The following is a 22,144-nucleotide window of genomic DNA, read 5'->3' as shown; positions in this document are numbered from 1 at the left end:
GAGGAATAAATTGTAGTCTCCTCTACATCAGGTAAGGGGGGAGGGGGTCACAGTATGTTTGGACTGTGAAGCAAATCACCCATCTCTACTTGACATTTGGTATATATGCAATTGTCTCTGTACATCTAGGATATCACCACCGTCATTACTGAAGAACACATGAAGAACATCCACACATGCCATAAAAACTGACTACTTCATCTGTACCTTTTCAGCAAGAGCCCTGTACGGCTTGAGGCGAGGGTGAACTTTGGTGTTCTCACATAGGTGCTCTCCATGAACCCAGCCACTGACAAACTGGCAGAGAAAACACACAGATTTACTAAACAAAAAACAAAGAATAAATCAGGGACTCGGTACAGAGAGATGTTTTGACAAGGCCACAGAGAAAAATATGTACAAAGGTATTCTTATGATGACAGTCAGTCCAGACCAGGATATGATACCTTTTCCAGTGACCACTTTTCATGAGTATGCTCGGCATACTTGTTCACAACAAACTCCAGCCCCTCTGGCACTGATACACTAATGCAGAGACAGAAATAATACATTATTAAGCCTTAATTAAAACTGCACATTAATCTCTGCGAATCATAATATTAATATTCACGGAATACAACACTTGGTCTGTTAAATTACAGGTTACACTTCTGATTAATCAGGTCATTTTCACACGATTCTCTTTTCAATCATCCAAAAATATCCTTGGGGTATCTTACTTGGATGTATCTACAGGCTGGGGGTCAAAGTGTCCGTCTGTATCGATGGAGGTTATTTTCTCAATGTGCGACAAGCAGTTTTGTTCCATATGATCAGGAGGCAGGGCCATGGCCACTGCAGAGATGCACTGCACACACAGACTCGATAACTGAAGTATCTGGGGCTATAAAAGTAGATAAAAAACAAAACAAATTAGACAAGAAGACAAGCTATCAAAAAGAGTAAAAACAATGATGCTGCGTGACATGCTCCTCACTCAGCATGTCATCTTATACTAGCGTCTTCCTTATTATTTTCATTGCCATTTAGGGGAACACTACATCAGGAGATCAGGTTATGGGAGGACAGCGAAGAACTAATTTTATATGAACTGCAATAATCGTGTTAACCAAAAACCCACCTATATATTTCAGAGCCTGTATTTAGTTCATTCAATTAAAATTTAATAAGTTATGGATTTAGTTACTTGGGAAGTAAACATATGACTGCATACTCCTCCTGAAAAAGCATTTTCATATGCAAAGATTTGTCAGTGTCACATAACGCAAGCAATCAAAATCCCAACCAAGAAGTGCAATAAGCAGGGCAAGGGATATATTGTACACCCAAGCATGTACATTTGTACATATAAAAGCCTTTTGTTGTGTAATAATTTCAGTGAAAAACATCTTCATAGTTCTGTGCAGTGCTAATACTGTGCTCTGCTTCTGAGTCTGTTTGATGTCTGCTCCATGAGTGGGTGGTTTGACCTCATCAACTTATTTCTTTTGATGTTTTCCCGTTCTGCAACGTTCAGGTAAGTATCTGGCAGACATATTTTACGTACATTATGCTGTTCACATTTCCAAACAGTCACTTTAAGAGTGGGAGGTTTCATACCAGGAAATGAAAAATTAACACCTTATCTCAAGTGTGTTACATCTTCCCCGATGCAGGCTCTCGTAGTACACTAAAGAAGCGCATGAGAAATGTATTTTGCCATTTGTCTTCGTAAGGAGGACAAGAAAAGATGAAGGACGTATCATGAGATGAATTAGTTTGAAGAAAACCTTTTTTTCCCCATTTAATGCAATTATTTTTGTGCTTAAGTAGTAAGTAATTATAAGCTCAAGTCAAGACTAACACACATAATCAGTTTAGTTTACCTTCTTGGCTAAGGCCTTGAACACCCCCCAGAACAACTTTGTAGACAGGTAGAGCTCTTCTTCAGATGCACAACCCTGCTCACCCTGCCTGCCAGACTGGGAGTAGTACTTCCACCTTTGCTCATAGTGACTGGTCAAGAGCTGATAGATGAAAGTCGTGATTAGTTAACAAAATTAATCATTTTAGCTCAGTGTACTAATATATTTTCATATTCAGTGTGTGGCAAGCCCAAATTTAATTATCCACTTTTAGAGGCATTTTGCTGTGGTCTGTCAGATGAAGGACATCAAAGACAAGCCGACGAAGGAGAGGCTGCATCATAGGTGGCTGGAGTTTACTGAGGACCAAGGGTTGCAGAATTAGTCACATAAACAGATTAATTCCACATCAGCCAACACAACAACCCTTCCCCTACACACACACATCCACACACTCACGCACAACGATATTTTGACTGATTAGTACATCTCAGAAGGATGACATAACTCAGAAAATGCCATTGGCAAAATGTTAATAAATCCAATAATTAACATCACACTCTTGTTCATTTAATATGGCAATTATCTGTATTTTGAAAATGAGAATTACCAGTGATTCATTATATATAATGAGTGGGAATAAGCTGTATCTGGATTGGTTAATATTTTGCTGTTGCTATTTTTTTTCAAACAGCAGCCTGACACTGATGTCAGCGGATATAGGAAGGAAATGTTGGAATAATTCAGAAATTACGAGCCAAACATAGTGAAACCAGCTGTCAAACCATTTATTTCGGATATGTAGGTGAATCTAGTTTGGATCTGTTGCAAATAAACCTCAATGATCCAAAAACTGAAAAACGCAATATTGAATTATGTTACTCAGGGAAGGAACAACACTTCCTCTAAATATATCTCTCTCATTCAGAGAACCCCATCCATTTAATGCCATATTATATAGACTGCCACTTTCTTTCACCTTGTCCTCTGTTTTTCATTCATACCAGCTGGACACCCTACCTGCACAAAGCCAACAGACAGTCTTCTGTAGTGTCTCTCTGAGCCTTGGTCAAGCTAAGAGCCCTCGAGAGGCGGTAGACTGCCTGAATGAGAGAATCAACCAGCAAGATGTGGTCCTCTAAATCATGGAAAAGAACTGAATATTTGGTGAGAAGGGGAAGAACAGCAGTACACAAGTATCTATTGAGGGCCAGAGCCATATCAGTGGATCCTAGGTCGGCCTGCAAAGGGAAAAAAAGAGGTTTAACTTATGGGTGTGAAGTTTCCCCAGATTACATAAGGACTGGTGGATGTTATAGAGTTTAATGGAAAACAAAAATGAATATTTCTCAGCTTACAGTGTCAAGAGAGACAGCTGCCTGAAGGTCAGGCAGAAAGCCAACTTCTAGAAGGTGGAGAAGAAAACTCTGACTCTCAATGCCATAAACCCGATCCAGGAACAGCACCATGGCTGCTTTGTGGTCTGGGCAGAACACTGTAGATAGGTCAGGCTCAACCAATGCACCATCTGGAAAAGCAAGACAAGATTAGATCTGATGACCAAGGTCATATTAACATATTATGTACTTTACATCTACTGTGAAAACTATGTGGTCCCATCTCTCTGTGTGAAAGAATGGTTTGGTACTGTCTAATATCTGATAAGGTGCTTAGCCTCAGTTGCCTCCGTCCACCTCCACTATTTTTCCACAGCGATTATGGAGTGAGGCATCAATGTCTAATGAGTTAGAAAAAAGCCACAGCTGCCAAAGTCTGGCCAATGTGGCCTATTCAACCTTTAGAGACTGAAGGGATTTGAAAGGAGATGCTGATGACTCCCTGAAGATCCCGAATAGGGATGAGAGACCTCAGAATGGCCCTGATACGGATTGCCTCTCCTTTGCCTCCTTGAATTAACTGGACAAAAAATAAAATAGTCATTCAAGGCATAATATCAACAACTTTCATAATGCAAATTAATAAAATAACTGATCATAAGTGTTACAAAATTTCAGTGTTATAACATATGATGACCTGTTTTTTAACCTCATACTGACTCGTCCTGTGAGTTACTTTGGATTTTATTTTTAAATTCACCTTTCAGTCAAAATTAACATGTATTTAATATAAAAAAAAATAATTACTGGTGTTATTCACTGTCAATATATAAAAATACAGTTAAACTGACATTATTGCATTTAAATATCTTAATGTAGTTTATCTAAAGAACATCAATGTGCCTTTGATGCACAAAAAGTCCCCTTCTTTTAATTCACCTGTGCTCTTTAGCGCTATAGCATCAAAGAGGGAAGAAAAGCATCATTTTAAATGATAAATGTTTTCAGACACTTTCAGTCAGGTAGACACGCTCAAAAACCCGATGGCTCGAGGATCTGATGCAATGTTCACCATTTCATTTATTCACCCTGTTGTACTCTATCATCAATATGAATAATAGGACCTGACCAGTAAATCTGCCTTTAATGGCTTATTGCAGTATACTGAATGTTGGCCAACAAGGGACAACAATCTCTATTAGAGTAAGTCCAAACTAGGTCTGAGAATATCTTTAAAACATTAAAAAACCTGTAACCAAGTGTGGGTTACATAATAAATATTAGGCAAAATGCAATGCAGCATCTAAAATGCATACTTTTGTCTGAGGCTTATTCTTTTAACAGAAGTTTGCAGACTCTCTTCATTAGGCTTTATTGGTTGACACACGAGTAGATATTGATGTGGAAAAGCTGATGATAGCTAAGGGAACACTTACATGCATCTCCGGAGCACAGCGACCGAGCAAGTCAATAAGAGCTGAGTAGAAGGTCATAATGGCGTGCCCCATGTGAATGACATCATCATCGCCGTCTTGGACAACATCTCTATTACAGGACACAATCATAACAATCAAAAGCCTGCAATGACCTGATATTATCTATCACGGATTATCAACATATATTACTGGTGGCCTCTACAGATACAAGCTAATGTGTACAGATTCTTTTGTTGCTTATCACAGTTACTTCCACTGATTCTGGATTTACAATATTTCTAAATCCAGTATAAATATTTTTTTTCGATTATGTGACTGCATATATCTGATACTGACAGCGCTCTGTTGGAATGATAATTGGTACAAGGACCATCCATAGAAGGGTCTTCAGAGATCTTGATGGCTTCTTCCATGGCTGCTAAGAGACCATTTCCCCCATCACCTCGCAGCGCAGGGCCAAAACACTCAGGTCGACGAATCAACAGCCTCAACACCACATAAGCATTCTCCTCGACACTCTCGCCTGTGACCAATCAACACACAGCTTTGATTTTTATTCTTCAATATCTGCCACAACAATAAATATATTAACAAAGACTCTCACAAAGAAAACTGATCAATTTAAACAGCTAGAGGATAAAAATGTTATATATCTTCTGTAGAGTGATATAAAACAATATACTGCACAACTCAAGTGCTGCACAGAGACGAGGTGAAGCTGTAAATACTGAGGAGCACGTGGTACAGAGGGCCATTGCCATTTGGCTGAACTGTCAACAGCCTCAAGGGCAATTTGAACAGATGACTTTTGGGCACCGCTTCAGACTAAGGAAAATCAATAGCGGAGTGAATTACCTCTAGTGCAAATACTGCAGCTTAATTAGGAGCGTGACATGATTCAGCCTCTTGTTCCTTTTTAAATTTGCATTTTGCTCCTATCAACACTGTGTTTTAAGTTTCAGAAGCAATAAATGACCTGCATGCTCTGCAAATGAAATGTATATATTAAGAATTAAATGTATATTATACAGTATACTCTATTAGTATTAATTAAGCTTGCACTTTTTTTAAATGAAATTGGCAAGCTAAAACTTTTTGTGTGACAGATCAAATACCATAATCGAGCCAACCAAATGTATGTAACGACCCACGTGTAACTTTGTCGCAAATATCAGGGTGACATTTTAGTCCATGTTTTTGATTCTATTTTTTCATATTTATTTGTATGAACAAATATACTAAAAATTAAAACTTAAATCATTAATTTACCATTGCAGAAGACAACAAAACGTAGAAAATCCAGATAACGCTCGCCCTCCACAGGGTTCCACCCTATATCGCAATAACTTTTTGCCACTAGCATTGGACAGCTCTGGAGACCACAGCCAGCAAGGCACTGAACCACCTGGAAAAAAAGATTTATCAGCAAAAACTTATTTGCTCAAGCTGAATCTTTCTTAACATTATAGCTTTCTTAGAAACTAAACTTTAATATTATAAATATATATATTATATTTAAGCTCCACTGTCTATATATACTGCTGCATTTCCCCTGCACCTTGAATCATATTTATTAATTATACATTATTATTGACTTGAAGGAAGCCAGTATACTGTCTACAGAATGACTAATGGACTGTAAAATTTCTGGTCAATACAGAGTTACCTTCTCCAGGTCTGATTCCCTCAGTGCTAAGGCCAATTCATTATTATCCATAACTGAAGCTGCAGCCACATCCAGAGGAGTGGATCCACGCATGGACGGTGAAGCTTTGCAAAAACAAAAAAACATAAAACAACTGAAACATGGGCTCAAATTCTCCATTATGCCAGGCTATTAGTATAAGGGCAAAACACAATAATGTATATCGGTGTAGTTTACTTCTATATATTTTCAGTAAACTACCATCAAAAATGTTTCAAGTGTGGTCTTTACAAAAGACCAGTGAGATTATATAGCAGAGAAAACTGACATTTACCTAGCCCGACACTGCTGTTTTCCAATAAGTAGCTGAGGTGGTCAAACAAGGCTCCCTGATTGTGTCGGCTGATACGGCAAAAATAGCACAGGAATCGACAGCAGCTGGCAACCATCTTAGGGAAGGTAATCTCCTGGCAATAGTAAATTAAAACAAGCACACAGAGAAAGCAAACTGTAAAGGGGCAGACGCTGAGTGATTAGACTGAATCATGCAAATTAGCCACAAGAGAAATTAATTTGAACTCTAACCTTTAAACTAAAAATAAACATCTAAACTTTGATTTCATGTATTTCCTCCACATTATTTCTATACATTTGAGCTATTTTCTCACCTTTATTTGCCCTTCTCCAAGAACATTGACCATCACCTCCATCACAGTCTCATGCATCGACAATGCCCTCATTAGGTTTGGATGTTGGTAGAAAACTTTATTATTCATGATATCTCTGTAGATGTTACCAAAAATGTAAGAAAACTTGTGGCACCACATGGTAATGGAAACTTGGACACTAATCAAAATTATACAAGAGCAACTAATTATTCCTACCCTAGTCGTGTGATCATCAACCTCTCTTCCTCTTTCCCCATGCGAACACTGAGGAGGGAGCGGATTTGGCCCAAGGAGGACAAGAGTGCCATGGTGTCCACCAGTGACGACTGCTTGATGGTATAAGCTTTGAATAAGGGTCTTTCCATTAGGCCCCTGAGGCCCTGATACTGGCGGTGCAGCAATGAGAAGATAGCACTGACTAGTTCAGGGTCCTCAATCTCACTTTCTTGAGCCCAGCGCACCATTGTTTCAGAGATCATCTTTTTGAGGGACTCTGAAAGAGTAACACCAGGTGAGAAGCAGAGATAAAAGGACAGGCTCGAAATCCTATTATCTGTGTTTAAATGACAAATTGATTAATGGATGTGTGTGAGATAGCAAAACATTGGAAATTTCATTTATTAGGTAATAACAATTTTGTTATTATGTCACTTACAGTAAATATTGCCAGTGTTGGGGTACTGTGATATTTTTACTTTGTCATGTTTTGTCATGTTTTTACTTGAGTTCTAAAGATTCATCAGTTATATGCATAGTGGACAGACACGCTTGCGCTGCAATCAGGGGACTTCAGTTCACGTGCAGGAGAGAAAAGCAGTGGCGCAGTCTACAACTTCTTTCATTTGTAGTGCACTAAAGTACAAAAACCTGTGGGTACAGTGCAAACTGTATCTCGGTTATAAACACCTGCTGATAACACAATTATTTGCAAGCATCTGCAAAGATAACACAAAGCTAGAGCAGAACCCAGACTCATGTTTAGGCAGAGTGTAAACCAGCCTCAGCCAAACATCCAGAGCTTGATCTAAACAAAAGCAGTGATGAACGGTCAGCGTTGTAGAACTGTAGACTTTATTTCTACCTGGGAATGTTTGTAACCAATTTAAAATCTGCTAAAACCATACTGCTCCTAGGGTTCAAGTTTCCACATCGTAGGGTCTCTTCCTGTCTCCCTGACTTAATTCCTTTGAGCCTGTTTACCTCCTGCTACCAATGGCTATTCTGTTACTGGGCAGCATTATGAATGAAGCAGTTTAATCTCTAAGATTGTGTGGTTGTGGTAATGGTTAATGGCCTTGCTGATGCAGCTTATGTTAAATTACAAGCCAAATGGTCAAACTTATGAACCTTCCTTTTCTTTGATGTTTGACATTTTTGTAGAGACAAACCCTATTTGACGTAAACTTTGCTTTGAGACTTAACGTAGTCTAACATCAATCAATGACTCAATCAACAGCTTATAATTGTTTTTCGTGACTTTCTTCAGGTTAGTTTTTTTTTCTCTATTGTGTTTAAACTGGGTGTGCTATAGACTTAGAAAGTGCCTTTCTTGATGGCAAGCTACCCTTTCTATTTAATTCAACTAGAACTGACAACATTGTGGTAGAAAACACAATAGATATATCCAGATTGCTGTGATGATGATTATGAAGAGGTCTAATGAAGCTGGTTTTCAACTTTGCTATCAGCTATGTATTCATACTTAAACATCATAAACACTTGAGGTTTATATAGTTAAATGGTAATTATGTGACAATGCCACAAACACACCACATTACAGGGTAAAACAGGTGTAATTTAAGTTATGTGTCAAATTACTTTCTCCAGGGAGCAACTGAGTAATAAGTTACTTATCACTTAGGTTATATGCAACACATTAATTCTATGCGTAATGACATCAACACTAGGCATGGCCTAATATAACATCTCCTTCACCAACATTATGTTTGCATGATTTGTTAGTAACCAAAAACATGCTGCGTGATCACAGGTGCAGCTAAATAAAATGACTTATAAAGGTGATAAAATGCAACAGGAGAGCAAAATGTGCAAAGTAAGAAAAAACAGAAAACTTGTATTCACTAGGGCTATGTGAAGAACACCCGTCTATATCCATTGATGACTTATTACGGCCAAAGACTCTCGCCACAAGACAGAGAAGTTGTTCTTTTATAGACATCTCTGCATCCTCTTCATCCTCTGAGGTGCTGGCCAAATCAATGCCTGTAGAATGACAACAGCATAAAATGGGATTTCCTCAGTGCTTTCTTGGAGCTTTTTTATAACTCCCTAGCTCAATAAAAATTCAATCAGTCAAAGATAAGCTGTGCTCCAACCACAGTGTGTCTCGAGGAGGTGATGGAAGTCTTGAAGAAACTCCTGGATTTCCACTGGACACGGAGAGTTCTCCTGCTGCGCATCTTCTCTGAAGGTCAGCAGCATATTGATCTGTAGTCAGGTGAGAGATTACAATATGTATAGACAATCGGCAAGTGTGTGTTACATGCTTTCTTCAGAGTTACAGCTACATTACATAAACCACTGCAAAACAAATGCTATAACTTTATCCTTTTAGTTAGTATTCATATCATGCAACCTGCTCCTGTGGCGGTAACCGGAACTCCTTTGTCTTGCGAGCAGTGAGGGCAGCAGACATGTTGAGCGCCTGCATGACCTGGTTGTAGCGAAACCGCTGGTTCTCCTGCAGCTGGCCAACAAAGCTGTCGGAGAAAGCAATCACAGCTTCTACCCTGTGGCGAACCTGGCAGTCACACAGGTAGGATAGCAAGTGGCAGAGCTAGAAAATAAAATAAAGCAGTCCTTCATGGCTAATTTTAAACATACTTAAAGGATTCAAACAACACAGCACATGAAGCCAATCCCCAGTGACCCACAGAGAAGAAAGAGCATTATCAAAAAAAACATTTTTTTGCAGATTGGTTCACCTCAAGTTTGACAGCTTCTGGAAGCTTCATTTGAAGAAGTCCTTGTTTAACAGTGTAACTTTCTTCAGTGATCACTCCTTTCTGCTCTTCTTCATCATCACCAGTTTCTTCTTCCAACTTCTCTATGGGTGTTCCAGGCCTTGCAAATGCACAATGCTCCATGAGTCTAAGAATCTTCCCTAAGTCTTCATCTCTACACACCCCCATAACCAAGAGGCTGTAGAAAAGTCTTAATAAAGGAACAAGCAAAAGTTCGATTTTGCCTCCTGCAGGATCCCTTACATCCTGACCCACAGCCCAAACTGCAGCAGTCAGCATCTCCACGGTAAGATTCTTTAAAACGTCCAGAGAGATTTCTGGGCTGTCTTTGCAGGCTATTTCCAGTGCACTAGCTCCTTCTATGCAATCGCTTCTGATAAAGCAAGGAGTTGAAAAATGCATCTGAGGTTTAAGGGATGTGCTACAACTAGCACTTGGTATTCCCTCTGGAGGTTGTCTATCCCCACCATTAATAGGACTGGGATAAAGGGTGATTTCTCTGGTTTGGTCAGTCATAGGAACTATGTATTCATGGTTCATCATAAGACAGGCTGTGGTGTAGCTGCTGAGGAAAACCTTGAGGACAAAAACAATAAAATGTATTCAGATATTCTCCAAAGACCAGGACGTACTTATTCTTTTGTCAGTTAATGTTATCTAACCTCCAACAAGCAGTCACCTGAAAAAGCAGCTGATAAAATGCAGACCGGAGCAGGCCAGGGAGGTAGGGATCCTGAATAGCATAAAGAATCTGCGACTGGTCCACATGACTGCAGAGGGCATGGCAAACTCTGGTGTTGCCAAGAGCACATAAAGAGCAGTAGAGCAGGAGGGTATTGTTGTGAAAGGTCAAGAGGTCATCAAGCTCCGACAGTTCCAAAATGTCAACACACCTACATGAATAGCATCAAAAAGCAAATGCAACTTCACTGTTATTAACCCTAAATCTAATTAAAGCTTTTGCACCAACAACATTTGGAACAAAATTTCTTTATTTTCTTGAAAATATTTCTTTGTACTTAAATCTGTAAAAGATCAAATCCTGTCTCCTTAACCTGTTTTCATCAGGAATGTGAAGGATCATGGCTTGTAAGGGCTCACGGCATTGAATTCTCCAGCCGTGACATTCATCTGGTCGATCAACCAACACTTTCAGTGCTCTGTCTGGTATTCTAGTCCATGAAGCAGGCCTCAGCCACTGGACCTGAACCCTAGGAGGACACTGAGGAGTGACATTCCTTGACTGGCTCCGAAGCAAACCTGAGGACAGTGGCATCACATTCTGGATTCAAGAAGAAGACAAATATAGGAAATTATGTCATACATGACAATTTTAGCATGGTATGAAAAACAAACTGAAATTCAGGCTAACATCTTGCATTATAATTTATTACTCTTCAAATCTGTCCACAAAATAAGCAAAACCTGCTTAAAAAAAATAAAAAAGTATCTTAGCCAGGTTTAATAATGAAAGTTGAATTACCTTGATGCGTCCCAGTTCAAACTGAAACATGTTTTTGGTGGTGGGTTTGACAAAAACAGCAGGAAAGAGCTTTGTACTTGCCTCCACCTGATTTGCAGGGAAACAGTTTATGCTCAGTTTAATAATGCAATCCAACAACTTGCCTGTTACTGACATTATAACATTAGCAGCCCCAAGTTCAGTTCCAAGTGTTACATACATAGTAGGGCTGTGCGATATGACCAAAATCTCATGTCCCGACAACGATATATATATCACAAAAATTTTACATTTTCTGTAGATTCTGTAAATCTCCGGCAACTCGATATGCGTGAAGTCTTTTTTTTTAAGCTAGTCGTGTACCTGGAGTCAAGTGCTTTGACCAATGCATGAAACTATACATTTTTAGACATTTTCTTTGTGAGTATTTACACGGCGTGCTGCGGGGAAAAGCCTGTTCTAACGTTTTTTTAGCACCTGACGGCTCTTTTTTGCTTCTCATCCGTAAACATTCTGCGTATTCTTTCACGTGATTCAGTTTATTTTGAAAAATCTCAACAGGATCTTCAGCTTTATTGTGAAAGGTTTATGTGGAAAATAAACAAGCAGACGGCGGAGCCATGCAATGGTTTTACCGCCATTGTTGCTAATGACAACGCATAAAAACAGTCGCTTGTCCGTCCGTAGTGTGCTTATTTTAATCATAAGAGAAAGAGAGAACTTTAAGAAATTACAGTGACCATCATGATGAAAAAAAATATTGCCGTAAACAGGTTATTTTGCGAAATCACGAAACAAACTATAGCGTAATATGAAATGATAGACGTTTATAGATAGATAGATATCGTCATCCGATGTATATCGTTATATCGAACAGTATGAGACATAATGTATAAAACTTACATTTATTAAAGTAAAAAATACATTTAAAAAAAACCGCAGTTTGTTGTGTGACCTACTTGGTAGAAAGTGGCCATCTCCACTCCACTGGAGGTAAATGTAAGCAGACCAGTGGTTGTGTCAATCAAACAGCCAATTTCCAATCCTGTGCTTCTCCGACTCTGAGACAGGCCTGTTGCCTCTCCAGCACAAACCATATAGCAGTTAGACCGCTTTACGCTGTGTAGACAGAGGGGTACTGTCTGTTTAATGGAAATTTACAGCACACTGGAATATAACACCTCTGCAGTAAATATAGTAATTACAGCAGATGAAGGATAATTATGGAAAAAAAAACAACTCTATTCAGTAAAAATTCAAAATTCTTGATACAGTCACCTAAAATACTAAATAAAACTGTTTTGTTGTTCACCAACCTTTCCTGGACTTTGCCACTGTCATCTCCAAGGGTGACAGTCACAGTGTGGACATTGTCAGTGTTAAATGTCATGTCATGCTGATGAAAGTCAGAGGTCACCCAGCCTACCCACACATTGAATGGCTCCTGGCCTGGAAGAACCCGCACTGAGTAGTAATACTGAAACAGAAAGGTTAGTCGGTGTCACTGTTTGGTATTTGCATCTTGCATTCAACAGTTTTATTGCGGCAGGTAATTATATGTGCTGGCAAAGAAGTGACGCACACTGCATTACAATTAGTTTTGTATTGTGCATTTTCACATGATGATGAGAAGATGAAGCCTTACTCTGGAGCTCTGGATAAGGTGATCATAGTTATCCTTGTCAACTACAACGTCTTCGAGGAGCCGTGCAGATGAGTTACTGCTGACTAAGCCTGGTTTGGTCTTCTTCAGCATAAACCTTACAGACAAAGAAACGCACATTAATTTCAGCAAAGCACAGTTATTGTGTTATTTTGCATTCAATTTTAAAGGACATGGGCCATACTTTCTTCATTTTTCTTTCTCTACCACCTACCGCTGTTTCAGTCTTGATGTTTTGTCGTGACTATGATCTTTATGGTTGAGCTCATCTCTTGAACCAGCATAGCTGTGGGCTGACTTCATCAGCACCTCAAAGTCAGAGTCCACCTCCTCCTGCTCTTTCCTTTCTAAAAGGACAACAGGCATTAATTACAGCAGGGCCCCTGGGAGCTTAAGCAGGCTCATCAAGGTCATAATGGCAGAATATCAATAGCATAGACAGTGGATAATCTGGATAGCTGCAGCTATGCAAGTCACCCATACTAATTGTTTCTCCCAGTAGCCTAATAATAATAATAACAGATCTTGCATCAGGTCTAGAGATATTTGCTTGTTGAAATTATGTCAAACTAAACAGAGCTTTAATGTGGTCCGATGTAACAAAAGATTTCAAACTTGAACATACTGTATATAACATCAATAAACCTGAGCTTGGAGAGAGAGCACTGGAGGCCACAGGAAGCACCCCCCCTGGTGGGCTTCTGAGGACAGCAGCACATCCGACAGACATGCTGAGGCGATAATAGCCCATCTCACTTTCTCCACCATGGTGCGGTTGCATACACTGGGAGACCCTCAGGCTGGATAAGGAATCCGCTGAGCCGCTGACTCTTGTAACCTTGAAAAAGATTTGAACAAGGTTTTCAGGATCTGTGTTAACTGATCACCGTTATTAGCAACCTTAGGTCATCAAGGTCTGTAGATGGGTGAAGGAAACCTTGTAAATTTACCTGTAAATAGTGATCATCAGGTAGTATGGAGGTAAACTGAGGCTGTTTCCAACTCATCCACAGAGCTGGGTCTCTGGCCATGTTGATGGCAAAAGGTCTATACCCCTCCTGCAGGCCACACACAGTAAAGTATTGCAAAGAGCCTACTTGGCGTCCCAGATTCAGCCTCCCCACCTGGTTCACCCCAACACTAACCACAGGTAATAGGCCTGGAAGACACAGGAAGTGGCAATATAGTTTTCCGATATTAGACTTTTAAATAAAGGTATAGTACAGCTATATTAGAAACATCAAAATGCAGCAGAAAGTATAAAGCCAAAAACTTTTACAGACCATCTCTAATATCAAAGTCCTTGGCAGTCAGCTCCGATCCTCTGTCATTAAACAGCAGCTCTCCATTGAGCGTAACCATCATGGTGCATTCATCCATGTCCACCAAGCAACCCACCACCTCACCTCTCAGCCATGGACGTCCCAGGGGCTCGCCGCCCTGATGGTACCACTGAGCCTGAAAGCAACATTGAGTTAGAAGGAAAGAGACAAGTGCAAAAAGCCAAAGGCAAAAAAAAAACAACCCAGAAGAGCCAATACAAGAAAAGTCATAAAGTATATTTTGCATGAGGTTACTGCTATCTATTTGAAGAATTATCTAAAAACTCTACAATTTTTTAATAATCCATATACCACATGTTAGTACCAAAATATGATACTTATGGAAAACAAATCACTAAAAACTGGAACTGTTTGATCTTAATTAATCATATCAACACAGCTTTGGAGTAACTGAGACCTTCTGTGTTGGTCAACCAACAATATGAGGTCAGGAGTCACTGCAAGGATATGCAACTAACGTGACACATTAGAAGGTCCAAAAAAAGTAACTAATGTTTCAGTTTCTTTCAATAGATACTTGTCTGTGCCTACATATCTCCTTCTGTCTGCTCTCTAAAACATCACCTAGTCTCAGTTATAGTTATATAGCAAGAAAAAACAGTTAATTAAAGTTCATTAGTTAAGTAAATTTAAAAAAAGATGAAAATAAATAAATATGCATTAACAAAGCCATTATAATTTGGGCCGATTCCCATTCAGCTACTGTAATGGTCAGTAGCCAAAGTAAGAAATGTCAAATTTAATTATATCTCACCTCAAATCCATCAAAGACATATGCTTGGTCATCTGAGCCAAGCTCTTTATCTGGGGTACAGCCTGGTCGGGCCCAGCCCACTCTCATATTCCCTGCTGTCAGTATTTCATATTCAAAATACCACTTCCCCTGGGTCACAGCATATGATTTATCTGGTCTGAACACTCTGCATTTCTCAGCAGAGAAGAAACATGGCTTTGATAATGTAGCTGTAAAGCCAAGAAACAGGAAAAATATTGTTATTTGCCATAAACCTATTTCAAAAAAAGTTGGAATTCTGGATACAATGTAAGAGACAGCAGAAAATCCCCACTAATCATCAAAATCCTACATCTACACATATGTCTAAATAAATAAACATGTAATAAAAATATGTTTGTCATGTTTAACATTCATTAGGTTATTTTCTACATAAATATGTGCTAAAGATTATTTGCAAATCCTAGCAATCTAGGTTTATTTACATTTTTTACAATGCCCCAAGTTTCGTTTTTGGGAAAAGCGTTGTAGAACAAAATCCCTCTGGGAAAACAATGGTGGCAAATACTGCAGTATGATTAATATACAAATAAACCTTTGTTTACTACTTTGTTAATATATCGCAGTTGAACTTACACTGATTACCTTACATACGATGTGCACTAAGCTACAGTTTTATAACAGATCTTTGAAACATACTGTGTTCCTGGTTTAGGGGCTCCAGGCTGTAGCCGTATGCCAGCAGGGTACAGACAGCCTCTCTGACACTCTCTCTTCCCACTCTCCGAGTTCTTTCATCAAGAAGGCTGTAGGGCAGAAGGTAAGGGCTCTGCTTTGCTTTTATATCCTAAAAGTACAGACGCAAGGAGCAAGAGGGGCAACTATGTTTGACGCTATAAACTTATCTCATCGTATAACCTTTTGCTACTATGTGAATACCTATATAAAGTATATTATAACTATTTTAACACTCTGGAAAAAGTACTTTTGTGTAAGGCTGAAACAAACTGAAGTAATCCAGCACAGAACATAAACCTGTTGCGCTCCATAAGTCCATCCCTGTTTGATTCGCTCTCTGGCCCATACGTTGTGTTCATTCTCTGCCAGCAAGTTAACTGCTTCCTCGTGGTCTGAGCTCAGAGACACCTGGCTCAGGTCTACTGGAGCAGGCCTGTAGCCAGTCATCTGCTCATACCTAAGACAGAAAACAAAGCAAAAAAGACAGAGATGTGACAGGATCACAGTTACAGTTCCTGAATACTAAACAGTATTTTTGTACCATTCCTGCATAAAATACTTTTAACTGCCTTGAGTAAACTAAATGCTCACTTTTTCCCTCCTGGCCTACACCCCGCTTGAACCGCACGAAACAAATAAAGCAGAACATCAATAAACGTTAAAGAAATATAAATAATAAATAAATAAACAAAATTGCATTTAAAAAGTGGGGAAGAAAAATTCTCAGAGAATTTAAAGGGGCCAACATATGACTAAAGGCTGCAAAGGAAAAATACACACTTCAAACATCTTGAGCGTTTGAAAAGAGTGTGTTCAGTAGGCGGTGGTTTGTGATGTTCATTGTGCTGTTTTATCGCAGTTAAACTATTCTTTGACATAAGCTGTAAGTTTTAAAAAGAATTTGTTTGCAAGGATGGCTCAAAGAAGAGTGTTGAAATTGAAGTGAGATGTTCTCCTAGTGAAAGCATACAAGATAAAATGAATATGAACTGCAGTTGTGTATCCTCTCTTTATTGTAGCCTCATAAAATGAGTTACCATTACCACCATAAGATGGTCCTTATCTTTTTCTGCTACTTTAATTTAGACATGATGCAACTCACAGCTAAACAAGACTAAATTAAATCAAACATGATATTACATTAGGCTTGGATAGACTCCAGCAACCCCATGACCCTAAACTGGATAAGCAGATAAGAAAAAGGATATATGCATAAATCTTGCATAGTGGATTTTTGTTGTTTTTTTTTAGTGGATTTTCACTTACTTGACAGGAAGTCTCATGTACTTCATGTGTTTCTCAGCATGATCATCCATCAATCCGATGTGGAAACCAAGTGCCAGCAGGGTCCTCCAATGAAGAATAAAACTTTGAAAATTCACTACTGCAGCAGACACTACTTACTAATTACTAAATATTAGATTTGAAAAGCACAAGGTCTGTCACAATCTTTTTTTTTTTTAAATAAAAATCGTTCAATAAATAAATAAAAAATAAATGAAAATAATAATCAAGCACACTGGGTTTTTATTATTATTATTATTATTATTATTATCCATCCATTCGCTTCCACTTATCCTTTTCAGGGTCGCGGGGGGCGCTGGAGCCTATCCCAGCTGTCATAGGGCGAGAGGCGGGGTACACCCTGGACAGGTCGCCAGTCTGTCACAGGGCCAACACACACAGACAACCATTCGCGCTCACATTCACTCCTGCATTTACACCTAGTGGCAATTTGGATTAATCGATTAACCTATCCCCACACACTGGATGTCTTTGGATGGTGGGAGGAAGCCAGAGTACCCGGAGGGAACCCACGCAAACACAGGAAGAACATGCAAACTCCACACAGAAAGACCCTGGCCTGACGGTGGAACTGAGGGTGAACTCAGGACCTTCTTGCTGTGCGGCAACAGTGCTAACCACCGTGCTGCATTATTATTATTATTATTGTATGAAACAGAACAGAGCTCACCTGAGTGTGTCCTGTGCCATCTGAAGGTTCTGGTTTCTCTCATGGTCTGGCAACTTGGAGAACTCCACCAGACAAGGATCATGTCTCTTATCTTCATCCCTCACCTGTTTGAGAGAGACGTTATTTTGCAAGGCAAGCAAAAACCATGTGGATTTCTTAAAAAGTAATCGTAATGATGATTCATTAGAGTGTCATTGAGCCTCATTTCCTTACGTTTTGCTTCAAAGGAGTCTTTCTTTGGAAACAAATTAGCTAACAGCATTACAGTCTTTGTACCTGACCATCTTAACAGAAATGTTCATTTTTTGCTTGCTTGTTTAAGACACTTCAAACTAACCGATGATTTATTCAACCATAAGAAAGCACCCAACTCAAAAGATAAACCATTGTTGTGGCAACACATAACAGAAAACTGAGCAATTTTAAATTGTAATTTTAGATACTTTGTTACTAGCAGCTGGTCACAAAAACACATCATTTGCTCAGATTTCTTTAGCTGACAAATGCCAAAGATAACACAGGCTGACAGGCATAAAATAGTATTTTCTGCACCAACAAGATAATTCCTAAAGAGCTATTAGTTGAAAATTTGGCATATCTAGGCATGATGTGCAATGTGCCCATAAATTGAGGAAACTGGACAAGTGAAGGGTAAAGAAAAATTGGCAAGCTTAAAAAAAATCTACAGAGGATGTCATGTCCTTCAGGTGATCCATCTGCTGTTTGCTGTTTGCTGAAGCCTCATCGGAAATGCTCTCAGCAGCTGTCAAGAAGCTATTGTTAAGGAAGGAAAATGTGGGGAAAAGCCCGAGGTATGCCAAATTGCACAAGAAATGGACAGAAAATCACTGATAGCAGGTTTTATGGAGTAATGAATCCAAATTCTGTTAGGATGCCACCACTCCTGCATGCACACAGCCCTGTCATAACAGAAGATCGCGACCAGAACATGGACCCAGCAGACTCAGTGTGGTATCGGCGACCCGCAGTTTCTGCCTTCCTCAAGGAGAGGGTGAGGCAGGAGACTAAGCATGCCTGGGAGCTCGAGTCACCCTTCTATGGGTCACGTTTGGCTTGGGGAGGGCCCCGCAGCCTCCAAACTGCCATGGCTACGGCTGAGCCGGCACCTATGCCTCGGTCTATAAGATTGAGCACATGGTCTTTATCTCCAATCACTACACCTTCGTCTCCACCCCCGCTTTTCCAGTCCGACAAGAGGGTTAAGCGGCGGAGGAAGAAGGATTACGTGACGCTGGACGTTAGACTCACTCCGCTGCCGTCCTTCGCTCTGTTTTTGGGTCTGCCACGTTCGGAGCTTCACAAACTCTCTGCTTCCTCATTGCAGCCCGGTCTTTTGGAGGATTCGCAGCCCAGTTTGCCAACTCCCACTTCCCGGAGAAAGCAACGCTCACACGGTCGCCACTCTGTCTCTGCGCAGCCACTCCCCGTGGTGAGTTATAATAACTGTTTTCATTCTGCTCCCTCTGAGCTGGATAGAGACAATCATGTGAACACTGTAAATTCTGAGACTGTTAAGACTGCTAGACGTGGTGGTGGTAGGAAGCTAAAAAACATTGTAGAGGAGTTTGTGTTTGCTGAGCCTGCTCCTTCGCCCCGTAGTGTTCCTGCTCCCAGGGCAGCTCGGGCCCAGCATTCCCCTGCACCTGTTTCAGTGGTTCAGGTGAGGGAGGCTGAGGTCTAGCTGGTCCCTGCTCCGGTGTCCAGGCCGGCTGAGGCTCTGCCTGTCGCTGCACCCGTACCGGCTCCTCGGGTGGGCACAGCAGCTGCCCAGCCGTTGACGGTGCCTGTCCCGGCTCCCAGGGTGAGGATGACCGTGAACCAGTTAGCTCTGGCACCCATACCTTCTCCTCGGATGGGAGAGGCTGGTGTCCGGCAGGCACCTGCACCTGTTTCTGACCTCGCTGGAGGCTCAGGTGAGCCCGTCCAGCAGTTTTCTTCAGGTTCTGGAGGCTCAGGGCAACTAGCTCAGCTTACTGCTAATCCACCACCTTACCCACCATTACTACCATCTTTACAACAGTCAATACAACTTAAAGTTCTATCCATAGCTCAAATATTAGCTCACCTATCAGCTCAGTCACCTGCTCAGTTACCTCCTCAGTCGTTTATTCAGCCGTCTGTTCCTGCTGGTGGTTCTGGAGAACCGCTCCAGCTGTCTTCCGTCTTCCGCCTCCGCTGGGGGGTCCGAGGGGCCCGCCCAATCTTCGTTGCCCGCAGCGCCACCCTCTGCGGCTCCCACACCGTCGCCTGCAGCGCCACTTCCTGCAGTTTCCACACTGCCGCCTGCAGTGCCGCCACCTGTTCCTCACCTCGTCCTGTCCGGCATGCACGTCCTCCTCCTGTTCGGCATGCACGTCCTCGTCCTGCCCGGCCTGCTCGTCCTCGTCCTGCCCGGCCTGCTCGTCCTCGTCCTGCCCGGCCTGCTCGTCCTCGTCCTGCCCGACATGCACGTCCTCGTCCTGTCCGACATGCACGTCCTCCTCATCCTGTCCGGCCACTTTCCAGGCCGATGGCATCGCCATCATGGACGCCCTCCTGAACGGTGTCGTTCTGAGCTGCCTTCCGCGCGGCCGGCCTCCAGACCTGCTCCATCACGGTCGCTGGCTTTGCGGTCGGCCTCCAGAACTTTTGTGTTGTCGTCCCCCGGGCCGGCCCCCTGCACCTTTTCAAGACTGTTACCTGGGCCTCTGCGCCTTTCATGGATTTTTTTGTTTGTTTTCTTCTGGACTGTTCCTGGGCCTCAGTGCTGTTGTTTTGTTCTGTTTTAGACTTTTGTTCCCTGTGTTTTGGTTTCTGGCTCCTTGTGTTTCGTTTGTTTCAGCTGTGTTTCCCTCCTGCTACCCATTCCCTGATTGCTCCCTCTGTGTATTTAAGCCCTGTGTTTCTTTGTGTCCGTGTCGCAATCTACTCTTATCTAGCTGTGTGTTCTGTTTGCATAAGTTTACCTTGGAGTCTCAGTTTTGCTACTTTTTGGAGTTCAGCATTAAAGCTGTATTTAAGTTCACCTTTTATCTCCGAGTGTCTGCACTTTGGGTCCACCATTCCTGCCTGCACACAGCCCTGTCATAACAAATTTAAGCTATTTGGTTCAAATAATCATCCGTGTATATATGGAGAAGGCACAACAGTAAGTGTGAAACTGTTACATTTTGGGTCTGCATTTCAGCTAGTGGTGTTAGGGATCTTGTGAAAACTGATGGAATTAGGAATGCAGAAGAGTGCCATCAGGTTTTGATCCACCATACAATACCATCTTTCAGCATGACAGTGATGCCAAACACACTCCCAGTGCAGTCATGGACTGGCCTCCCAAGAGCCTGGGCATCAGGCATCAATAATCATACCAGAGAAAAGAACAAAAGGCAGCCAACATCCAAAGTAGAGCTTTGAATGTCCTTCAAGAAGCTAGGATAACTTTTCCTAAAGACTACTTAAAGTAATTACAAGAAAGCTTGCCAAACAGAATTTAGGCTGTGTGGAAGAATAAAGGTCGTCACACCAAATACTGATTTTCAAGCTTATTAAAACTTTATATACTCTGTTTGCCTTACATACTTCACTCCATGGATATCTGTATGTTTCAATAAATCAGTGCATTTATTTTTCCGTTTCCTCTTTAAATATATGAAGAAATGAGGGGTGGCTCAAGACTTTTATACAATACTGCATATCAGTTATGCAATTTTATAAAATTATACATTTTGTGACTTTTCTTACTGGTCCATGTGTCCATCCGAGATCAATCTTGTCCATTACCCAGAGCTCATGGATATTCTCAGCCATTTTTTCTCGAATGTCCTCAAGTTGTGGAGGCAATACCACCTGTAGGGTAAAAGAACTGCATAAGTAGCTAAACTACTCTGAGATGGTGTCATTTCTCTGAGCAAATGATTCTCTACAAATTAGTTATAAAGACTTTAAGTATACAAACAGTTCGTCTTTGTAAAACAAGATTTACCTTACTGATGTCTATTGTTGTCGGAGTGAAGGTAACTGGAGTGACAGGCACTAAGGGGCCAATAAGCTCTTGTTTCCCTTCACCATGATCCAAAATGTATTCCTGACACAGCTGTACCTTCAGTCTGACTTTTGGGAGAAGAGCTTCAGAGCAAGAAGCATAACCTGGAGGTGGCAGGAAGCGAAACTCTCCATGCCTTCCCCCAAACAGAAAACGAACTCTTGTTTTGTTTTCCAAGAAAAGAGGAAGAGAAAATTTATTGTTTTGTGGATTTCTTGAAAAAAAATAAAAAATAAACATTAACCTCCCCCCCCCACACACACACACACACACACAC

General features: G+C 40.8%; 1 protein-coding gene across 4 annotated transcripts in view; it reads right to left on the bottom strand.

Moving 5' to 3' along the window:
* ryr2b (ryanodine receptor 2b (cardiac)) overlaps positions 1–22,144 on the bottom strand; it is a 76,384-nt gene that overhangs the window by 38,038 nt on the left and 16,202 nt on the right. For 3 of the 4 annotated variants that reach the window (XM_087850135.1, XM_087850136.1, XM_087850138.1), the window contains exons 20-55: positions 21,808–22,027; positions 21,567–21,671; positions 17,829–17,932; positions 17,120–17,203; positions 16,151–16,310; positions 15,815–15,962; positions 15,137–15,354; positions 14,323–14,497; positions 13,990–14,198; positions 13,685–13,877; positions 13,254–13,386; positions 13,022–13,136; positions 12,693–12,853; positions 12,336–12,495; positions 11,398–11,484; positions 10,970–11,196; positions 10,594–10,807; positions 9,876–10,490; positions 9,527–9,727; positions 9,267–9,378; positions 9,013–9,153; positions 7,147–7,423; positions 6,931–7,045; positions 6,597–6,729; positions 6,284–6,387; positions 5,887–6,022; positions 4,954–5,140; positions 4,618–4,726; positions 3,641–3,761; positions 3,203–3,372; positions 2,865–3,085; positions 2,113–2,203; positions 1,866–2,006; positions 720–883; positions 447–525; positions 208–297 (exon numbers count right to left, since the gene is read on the bottom strand). In XM_087850135.1, coding sequence (XP_087706261.1) covers positions 208–297; positions 447–525; positions 720–883; positions 1,866–2,006; positions 2,113–2,203; positions 2,865–3,085; positions 3,203–3,372; positions 3,641–3,761; positions 4,618–4,726; positions 4,954–5,140; positions 5,887–6,022; positions 6,284–6,387; positions 6,597–6,729; positions 6,931–7,045; positions 7,147–7,423; positions 9,013–9,153; positions 9,267–9,378; positions 9,527–9,727; positions 9,876–10,490; positions 10,594–10,807; positions 10,970–11,196; positions 11,398–11,484; positions 12,336–12,495; positions 12,693–12,853; positions 13,022–13,136; positions 13,254–13,386; positions 13,685–13,877; positions 13,990–14,198; positions 14,323–14,497; positions 15,137–15,354; positions 15,815–15,962; positions 16,151–16,310; positions 17,120–17,203; positions 17,829–17,932; positions 21,567–21,671; positions 21,808–22,027 — 5,920 coding nt within the window. The remainder of the gene's footprint in view (positions 1–207; positions 298–446; positions 526–719; positions 884–1,865; positions 2,007–2,112; positions 2,204–2,864; positions 3,086–3,202; positions 3,373–3,640; positions 3,762–4,617; positions 4,727–4,953; positions 5,141–5,886; positions 6,023–6,283; positions 6,388–6,596; positions 6,730–6,930; positions 7,046–7,146; positions 7,424–9,012; positions 9,154–9,266; positions 9,379–9,526; positions 9,728–9,875; positions 10,491–10,593; positions 10,808–10,969; positions 11,197–11,397; positions 11,485–12,335; positions 12,496–12,692; positions 12,854–13,021; positions 13,137–13,253; positions 13,387–13,684; positions 13,878–13,989; positions 14,199–14,322; positions 14,498–15,136; positions 15,355–15,814; positions 15,963–16,150; positions 16,311–17,119; positions 17,204–17,828; positions 17,933–21,566; positions 21,672–21,807; positions 22,028–22,144) is intronic. The other variant, XM_087850137.1, reaches the window with a different exon arrangement.

Source organism: Neolamprologus brichardi, chromosome 13 (assembly GCF_056152115.1).
Source record: "Neolamprologus brichardi isolate AB-2024 chromosome 13, ASM5615211v1, whole genome shotgun sequence".
Classification (NCBI taxonomy): Eukaryota; Metazoa; Chordata; class Actinopteri; order Cichliformes; family Cichlidae; genus Neolamprologus; species Neolamprologus brichardi.
This window is presented reverse-complemented; position numbering and strand designations above follow the sequence as displayed.